Source organism: Haliotis rubra, unplaced genomic scaffold (assembly GCF_003918875.1).
Source record: "Haliotis rubra isolate DU_JTF1 unplaced genomic scaffold, ASM391887v1 Scf20, whole genome shotgun sequence".
In the NCBI taxonomy this organism is placed as follows: Eukaryota; Metazoa; Mollusca; class Gastropoda; order Lepetellida; family Haliotidae; genus Haliotis; species Haliotis rubra.
This window is the reverse complement of record NW_025766003.1, coordinates 3,754,366-3,764,248: the sequence shown is the minus strand read 5'-3', so window position 1 is coordinate 3,764,248 and position 9,883 is coordinate 3,754,366. Positions and strand designations below refer to the sequence as shown.

The 9,883-nt window shown below is 41.0% G+C and overlaps 1 protein-coding gene across 1 annotated transcript; it reads right to left on the bottom strand.

Moving 5' to 3' along the window:
- Positions 1–1,279: 1,279 nt before the first annotated feature.
- On the bottom strand, positions 1,280–8,999 carry LOC124275618 (vitelline envelope sperm lysin receptor-like). The gene is made up of 10 exons (XM_046711222.1): positions 8,909–8,999; positions 8,779–8,817; positions 7,428–7,470; positions 6,570–6,754; positions 6,162–6,316; positions 5,019–5,167; positions 4,723–4,810; positions 4,391–4,544; positions 3,487–3,532; positions 1,280–1,566 (listed from the first exon to the last, which is right to left on the bottom strand). Exons 2-10 carry the CDS (start codon positions 8,815–8,817, stop codon positions 1,310–1,312), a joined length of 1,116 nt encoding a protein of 371 aa, XP_046567178.1. The 5' UTR covers positions 8,909–8,999; the 3' UTR covers positions 1,280–1,309.
- Positions 9,000–9,883: the final 884 nt, after the last annotated feature.

Here is a 9,883-nt window from a genome sequence, read left to right as displayed (position 1 = left end):
CCTAGGGAGCTACTGTGGCCGAGTGGATTGATTAGATTGACTTGGGTTCGAATCCCTTTCATTCCCTTCTCCCTCCCCAAATTACTAGAATTTTTACTTCACCAACAAAGTGTAGTACAACATGCTTTACACGTTACCTTCTGAACGGCATTGTCAGCTCTGGTGGAACGTACACATCGGCGAGTTGAAAGTTTTTAGATAAAAATATCAATAGACATACATACGGGTAAAAATATGAAAATGTACGAGCGCCATCGGGTTGGGAATGATATTAGGATTTAGGATATCCCTTAGGTCAGTGTTCAGCCACTGGTTTGATACAAGTAAAAGAAATAAGTCATTTACAGAATTTGCATCTTTCACAATGCACTCGACTTAAAAACCCAATGAAAATCTTGCAAAGCGTCCTGACCAAAGTATGAAATATACACATCAGGGATATTTTCTTGTTCTACAAGTTCAGTCTGTCACAGGTGATGTTCAGTCTGGCGATTTTCAATATGAAACAAATCACGTCCAACATAACAGCAAGGTTGTCCACTGCCAGATGTTTCTTATTTGGGCATGACATGCGACTTAGGAAGTGACTCGTGTTGCATATTGGTAGATTAGAACACATGCACTTTACTGAAAACAGTGCGATGCAGACCTGCATCTGGGTCGATGAAGGAACACTTTGGGTAGTCTGGAGCCGGGTTGTAGGGACAGTCCCTCGGGAACGTTTGTATGGAGCGGGTTAGATACTGTTACCGAAGCTCGGCGTAAGATCGAGTTCCATGTAAATGCCATCTTATTACGTTTGGTTTGTTGTTTAACGCCGCACTCAGCAATATTCCAGCGATACGGCGGTGGTCGGCACATAATCGAGTCTGGACCAGACAATCCAGTGATCAACAGCATGAGCATCGATCTACGCAATTGGGAGGCAGTGACTGTCAACCAAGTCAGCGAATCTGACCACCCGATCCCGTTAGTCAGCTCTTACGACAAGCGTGGGTTGCTGAAGACCAATTCTAACTCGGAGCTTCAAGGATCATCTGATTGCGGATCCAAGGAGGAGGTGGAATATGGTCTTTGAATCTTGCAGATTCAGGACTGTCTGACTGACTGAGTTTAGTTTTACGCCGCTTTTAGCAATATTCCAGCAATATCACGGCGGGGGACACCAGAAATGGGCTTCACACATTGTGCCCATGTGGGGAATCGAACCCGGGTCTTCGGTGTTCCAGATGCAGGACGAATGATATTAAATGACGTAGGAAGTAAGAACAAAGAGTAATGAGTTTGTCAGGGTTTAGTTCAGGTGTTGCTACACTTTGCCATTGTGAACTGTTCTGATACGGAGGGGGCCGATACATGATGCAATAGATATTGCAAATGACGTCCCGACGAGGAGCCCCAATCCAAGTATCGCTGACCAGTAGAGGGCGCTATCTTGGACACGACGATCTACTACCATGACCTGTATGGCGTCAGTCCTGGACATGTGGTGTCGAGGTTCTATGTCGGCGAGGTGATGAACTTCCGATTTCACATGCATGTCGCCGTGAATTGGCTCTTCTAAATCTGAAAGTAATTTCAGCAATTTAAAACAAACTCAAAGGTTAAACACCATATGTCTTCATGTTACGATAGATAGGACCCCTGAAGATCTGGGTTAGAAAGTATCTTCATCGAAACATAAGAGGCGACTATCGATGGTCAGTCTGGTTGTGATCGTATCCTAGGTGTGCAGATCGATGTTGAACATGTCAATCACCTGACTATCTGGTCCAAACTCTATTATACATAGCCTGCCGTTATATAAGTGGAATACCGCTCAGCGATCCACGTTTAACAAAGTATATGTTACTTGAGATAAACGGTTCTTTAACTGCTTTTGCGAATTTGAGTAGCATATTTTAAAAGCATTTTATTAAACGTTAGCTACTAGATTAGGAATTCCGTTTCTGAAGGTGCTGTTGGAAGAAGCGTTCCGGATGTTGGTAGTCAAAGTCAAAAGGAGTTTATTTGTAACGAGGCCAAAGGCCCATATACAAGTTATAACTAATCATAGTTAACAAGAGCATACAAATGAAGTCTAAAGTGTTTCTAAATACATATTTCTTTTTATATAAGCATGGTAAATGTAATACTGTATACGTTTGATTAGATTCTCCTGAGATGTACATAACAGATTTATTTATGGATAGAAGGGAATTTCCAAAAGTGTACCGGAAGAAAGGTCATTCTCAATTCATTGTATAAGTGGGATATAAGTGTGAAATGATACTCATCCTCCATAGAGTTGTTGCAAATGGGACACAAACGTAAACCAGATTCGATTGATTGCCACCTACCTTCATTATAACGTAGTGGCAAGACATTGCATCTGAATTTGGTGTAAGTAGAGCGCACCTTTGTTTCTAATGATATACAGGTATCTTTCTGGTTCAAATATGAATTAATATGCTCTATACATCACATATCTTGAGCTGTTTTTCAAAGTGGACGTCCAACTTTGAGAAAATTCATTTATCAATGATTTTTTAAAACAATTGTAAAAAAGAAAGTTCATCACCAACAGATTGGTTAATCCAGATATATCCAAAGCCATGAGAAAACAATTTTTATGAACGATACCCAACTATTTTCAATGTTCTAGGGGGGTTACAGGGATGTGGCTTGTAAATATTTTACTTAGTAAGGCCAGAAATGCTTGCAAAATGCATTTTGGCTTCAATATCAATATGATGAATTTGACAAGATAAAAGCGCATATATGATACATGCACGACTTTACCTAGTTGGATATTAAAGCTTAGATGAAAATATGCACTTGAGGGGTGACTTCATGAGAGGAAAGTTTGACGTTTTAACAACATTCGTAAATATTCTAAGTACAAACTGTAGTTTTGAAATACAGACTATAATTATTCATATAGCCTCAACTATTTAAATTACACAAAGTTTTGTTTTTTTGAACATCTGTATGTGAAAAAGATGGAACTCCTGTAGTAGTTATATTCAAAATAATTACGTAAAAATGTCTTAATTCAAATCGCATAGATACTGGAGATATTTTGAGACGGTCCCTGACATGAACTGCCCGTGTGTTACATAACTCTGTCGCCCTGTCTGCCTGCCAGGTGGGTCACAGTATAGTTTGTTTCTTTGAAGTGTTTCTACCATGGAATTTTTTCTAAGTTTTTCGATATTTTACGAGTAATCATTATGATTAGGGAATGGTACATCGTGATTACTCATGCCATATTAGGTCGCGGTGGTATGAATGACTATATATGAGTTTTGAATCTTAACTATCAACCATTATCAAATAATTGCCAAAAAGCATTTTCCAAGCATTTGTAGAACACTACACCATACGATTCTTTCCTGTCTTTGCCATTTCTTTCAAGTCGTTACCAGTTATGAACCTAACGGCTACTATTAGTGCGACACAAAGGAGATTTGACGTTTAAAAGCCAAGGGAATCAAATAGGCATACCTTGGAAAGGATTAGATCGACGTCTTCTCTGATTTGTGCAAGAGTCCTGCAAAACATTGTTTACATTTACACAGCAACGGAAAGGCATATGTAAATATGGATGAACTGTAACAGTCATAAACGTTCCCAGTTATGGAGCATTGATATCAGATAACTGTACCATCAGCCAAAAGCTAAAAACCGGATTAGGAAGACATTCAGTGAAGGAAACGGATGGCTGAACATAAAACAAGTGTTTATAGTCTGTTTGCAGTGAAAACGTACCGATGAATTTCACTTTAAACAAAAAGTAAATCAAATAAAGTGTAATTAAGATTGCGAATCCTCATAATTTTACCTTGCTAATTGAACATTAAAATCTCAGAATTTTATTCAACTTAGGATAAAGTTGTTTAACAAATGATTATAGTTTCAAATCGCTATTATTGGTTTGTATTACATGGGGGGTACGCGCAGTAGTTGGAACAGTGAAATAAATGCACGTTCGGTGCGTGATGAGCGTTAACTTATACCCCCTTGTAATACAAACCAATAATAGCGATTTGAAACTATGATCGTTTGTTAAACAACTTATACCCTAAGTTGAATAAATTTCTGAGATTTTAGTGTTCAATTGGCAAGGTAAAGTTATGAGGATTCGCAATCTTAATTTGACTTTATTTGATTTACTTTTTGTTTAAAGTGAAATTCATCGGTACGTTTTCACTGCAAACAGACTAAGTGTACGTCCTATCTATGATCCTTGTTCGTTTCAAGCTTTAGATACTACGGGGGAATTAGAGTCCACAATATTCGGCACCTCCTACGCTATCACTGAAAGTCAGATTATATAAATATATACAAGTGCCAATTCTATATACAGTTTCAGAACTAGTAATGTGACCGGCACGACAAAAACACTCACCCCATCACATTTTTTCGTGCATAAAGTAAAGTTGCATTGAAAATTCAAAGCTGTATCGTTCTCAATGCCAAAAGACTCGAAGAAAGGGCTTTTGGTGACCAGGCCTTCAGTGATGAAACCCCTGTCCTTGGGAAAGACAATACCGTCCCCGCACCTGAAATGGTCCAAATGTTACGAAGATAAAACCAGGATGCCAGATATTTGCTTCACCACCAAACGTTGCCGAGAACCGTAAACATTCACGGCGGTTGCAGATGCAGAAATATAGAACATTACAACGATAAAGTACATGATACTTGCATGTAGTGTTCTGATAGATGACCTTGACCTACCCTGCTCGGATGACAGCGTACCGCTTTCCCGAGGAGTGGCCAATCGCGTCACAATCGACAGGCTTCACTCCCTTCTCTCCACTGGAACCTTCAAGCAGTGTTTAGATGTCGTTAGAGGTTATGTCACGACAGCTTAGGTATGTGTAAAGGAGAGAAAACAACTTTGTTATTTCGTGAATTGTTTTAGGCCACAGTAAAACGCTGACTGCATGGAAATATGTTGAGAATGCGACAAGACACACGATTTCTACCATTGTTTTACGTCTGAAATGACCAATACGATCAGAAAGACTCACCACTGGTCGTGCCCTTGAGCTGCACCTTCCTGCTCCGCCATACCTTCCGCCCTACCATGTCCTTGCCAAGGACATCGGTCAGCTGCAGTTTGAGGTTGGAGGTAACCGCTGGACCCTGGTAGTTAGACAGTGCCCCTGGCGCAATCAACCTGCCATATTGACACAGCATCCAGAAATGTTCGGACGTTTTAAGTATAAAGTATGATACGGCATGGACTATACACTCAATGTTGGAAAAATTAGAAAAGGGAGCAAATACCCAAACATCAAACAAAAAATGGTGAGATACACAACGGTTTGGTAACCTCTTTAGGACCTCCGCTTGATGAACGAACATATATGCAGGCATGGGCATTAATGTTTAGATGTAACGTCACAGAATCGTTGTACATCATTATCAGAGAGCACATTTGCTAATGAGAATTGCAACCGCATGCATATATAGTCCCTCAGCTTTATAGACGTTATTTGACGACTGAAAAAGGTATGTCATACAACGTGACTTTCACACTTCTATGCTGTCAGCCAAAGAGTGATCAGCTTGGCCTGCATTCCATGGCAGACAATAGACCAGCTACCCAGCGACGTGCATTTGGTCGACAGCGTTCGACCTAACAGGTCCTTGTGTCTATATGATGCGAGAGAAAGTGAGAGATTTCCGAATTCCAATGTAGCCGAATATGACCGCTATTGTGCTCGATGATTTAGGATGGGATCAGAAGAACTGGCAGACTTACCTTCTAAAGCAAGGACAAGGAGACATTATGGATCACAAACGCGCCTCAAACGGTTATATATTTCCAATACGTCTCCACGCAATACTGACTTTGTCAACTTTCAATAAATAACCATCTTTTCAATGGCGATCCTTATCAAATTTGAGTTGTATATACTTAAGTTTCGTGTTTCTGGAACTATTAAAGTTTTTCTCGTCTCTTATAATTTATGAGCAGCAGTATTTGGCAAATTGTGTTGGCCTGAAAAAATGTTGCTTAAACCTGCGAATGCCTGTAGGCAAAAGCATGAGTACTTATATAGGAGGGGTACTGCGTGGGTTTGACGCGAGAAACACCTATCGTGAAGAGAAAATTTCGTCTTTATCCTATTGTAAGGTTTCCCGTTGGATGTTCACACGTGGCTTACCCAGCTGTGATGAGACTGCCTCGAGTCTCGTTCTTGTTCGTGGGGTCGAAAGTGCAGGTAATTGTTCGTTCCTCCTCCGCTTTGTACACAAGATTGCCGTTATCGCCATACGCCACTTTCACGTGTAGCACGTACACGCGAACTTTGTCGCGTTTCTGCAGGATAACAAAAGGGTCATTTTGAACTAAAAGTGATTCATCATACTGAACACATTTCGGGCCTAAAGTAAATCTGACAATGGTGATGCCAACATCCAGTGAAAGCATCGTACTCTATACACGTAGCCATGGATCATTTTATTTCAAGCTTGGGATAAACTAAATTTCTTACGTTCGTACCATTTCAAACATTATACAGTTGGAGTTCGTGGCCTAAACTCCACGTGTGACGGCGTTATCTTGTACTCACAGTGAACTGGCATTTGCTGGAACCCCCGCTGTTGTATTTCACTGCAAGTCGTGCTGTGGCCTTGTCGATGCGTTCGAAGGGCACTGCGATATTGCCGGCACATACTGCCGTGCCCTTGAAGTCAAGGTCGGCCACGATTGTGACGATGGCTAAGTCACTTTCGCTTTTGCCACAGTTGGAACTTACTGACAGCAGAAAGATTGACAATTCACAACACACATGAGATTTGACGAATACTTCACAAACAATATTACCGTTTTCAATAAGTTGGAAAATGCTACTCCACTTTAGGTAAGGAATGTTTTTAGCATTCCATTGTTAAAGAAACCTGATAACTGTCAAATATGCATTTATATAGAATTACACAGCCGATTATTCCCATAAACGTTGACTAAAATACTTCTATATGCATAGGACGTCGACAAAGATGGATCAGTACTATTATAATAAGTTCAATTCAACATTTCACAATGTTGTAATCACACCGGATTCGCTGTTCTGCAATGACTACCAACGACACCGAGATTGTGCAACAAACTGTATTCTCCCAATATATTCCCTCTACGCAATATGATTCTTGATTGGAGTTTTACGCCGCACTCGGCAATATTCCAGCTGTATGACGGCGGTCTGTAAAAAATCGAGTCTGGACCAGACAATCCGGTGCTTGACATGAGCATCGATCTACACAACTGGGATACGATGACATGTGTCAACCAAAGCAGCGAGCCTGACCACCCGATCCCGCTAGTCGCCTTTTTTGACAAGCATGGGTTGCTGAAGATCAATTCTTGCTCGGATCTTCACGGGTCCTACGTGACGGGTAGATTAACCGTAACGACATGGAAGGAAGCATACCTTTCAAAACATAGCCTTTGGGTAATGCGGCAAGGGCCTTGCCCTGAAATAGATATTTGCAACGTAACATTTGTTGACAAGACAACTGACGATCAAAAAATGTATCAAAGAATAATAATTATTTGTTCACTTAAAGTCTAGTTTTATGTTTTATGTATGTTTTAACGCCCTATTCAGCCATATTATAACTTGAGATGCATTTTTAACTACAAGGAGCTCAATTCTTCGTCCTATCCCCACAATATTGAGGCAACAAATTGCAGCATGTATTTTACTTATATTTGAGAGAGAGAGAGAGAGAGAGAGTTTGTTTGGTATAATGGCCTCATGGCCATTACAAAAAAATACATAATTATTTGTTTGTGCGCATACAATAAATATACATAAATATAATGCATAAATATATAGCAGTCAAACAGGTAGGTTTCTCCTCAGCTAGTCTTTTCATAACATTCATATTTTTTGTGCATAACTGCTTAAACTTAAATACAGATGGATTTTTATGATAACCAGGAATAAACTGCATCCTATTTGTATTGTAGTACGGACAAGCTAATAGAAAGTAGTATTTGTCTTTTACTCCATCTAAATGACACTTGATACATATTGCTGTAGTGTTATCTCTACATTGCCTTCATTGAAACGCAACTGTTGGACACCCAATATGTGTGATACATTTGAACCGCCTGTAAAAATTAAATTCAGTAACATGCCCTTTTCTTATTTTTAGAAATTAAAGCTCAGTAAAAACAAATGGTCGCTTCACTATACATACTTTGGAGGGGAATGGGGCTAAAACACAGGTCAGAACGGGCAGGAATTGGGGAGTATGCTCTCCACATCAGAGTCAAAATACGGTGATGTTAAGGAAGAATATTGAGGCGCGACTATTTAAACCCAAGTTCAACCCACGGCCCCGTTTCACAAAGCTAACGTAGCGTTATGGCTGTCGTAGCCCCTATACTGCAACACGGACTAACGACACTTGTAGCACTGCGATAGCTTTGCGAAACGAGGCCTAGGACTGCCTGGACGATGTTTAAAATTCAGGGGTGGAAATAACCCATTGCCCGACGTCCGAGTCCAGTGTTTCTTTCTGTCGGGCAAGCAAATTTGTATTTCACACTGTACCGGTGTCCACTTGACTTTCCAATGTTAATTATGTTGTTTATTTAAAAATTCAACCAAAAGACAGCCAGTATAGTCGAAAAATTATCAGGGCAAGTGATTTTACATGTGCCACTGTACCGGAATACACTAGCAATTTTAAAGTTATTTCCACCCCTGACTGTTTCACTGTCTTTCTACGTTGTGCATATGACATGTTCATTTGGAAGAGAAGGCCACCTACCACCACGATCGCAGCTAGGAGGGTGCAGATCAAAGACATCTGAAACAAACAATCAGTTAAAAAAGTATCAGCCAATTGACAAATAGTGCCCCGAATCAGCTGTCGTCAAGTCGGCGTGTTGACTACCCACCTTAACCAGGTGCCGGCAAATAGACGATTGTGGCTCAATGCCCGCCACGCTCAGGTCTCAGGAGCAGGAACAGCACGTGCGTCTCGTGCATAACGTGCAAGGAGATTAACAGCGGCGTGCAGGATGTTTGGGTGTTCTCGGAGAGCGGAAGGCCTGTGGTTCGATTCCATGGTCGCGTCACATCAAAGATGGTTCTTGTCTTTGGTCTGCTTGGCCCTCAGTGTGGGCCACCATGGTACTTTTGGTATGCTAGTAGGCCTACTAAACAGGCGACGTGAAGGCTATAGTTTCTTTCAACTCCATATTGTTTGGTCCAAGCTCGATTATTTACCGAACGCTCACTGAACCCTGAGGTATAAAGTTGAAGAGCACTTGATTGTTTGCTTGTGTGTTTGTTTGTTTTGTTTGTGTTGGTGGGATATTTATTTGTTTAACGCCGCACTCAGCAATATTCCACCTATTGTCGGCGTTCGGTAAATAATCGAGCTTGGACCAAACAATCCAGTGAACAATAGTATGACTATGAGCGTCGATTTACGCAATTGGGATACGATGGCATGTGTTAAACCAGATCAGCGAACCTGACCACACCACACTCAAAATATGGAAGTGAAAGAAATGATGTTAAGCTAACTTTCAATCGCCGTGCGCTGAGATAACTTTGTAGAGCTGGGTATTGACAATACCGCGATGTCCCAAATGAACCACACAATCGCACCTGAAACGTGTGTGTGTGTGTGTGTGTGTGTCCTGGTGACCTCGTGAAGGCGGTGAGTGAGTATGGTTTTACGCCTCTTTTAAGAATTTTCGAGTAATATCACGGCCCGGGACACCAGATGCGGGACTGAACCCGGGTATTCGGCTTGACGAGCGAACGCTTTAACCACTAGACTACCCAACTATCCCTGAAACGTTTGTGTGTAATTTCTGGTGCCATTCCGAGATAGTGAATGAGCGAGTATAGTTTTACGCCAC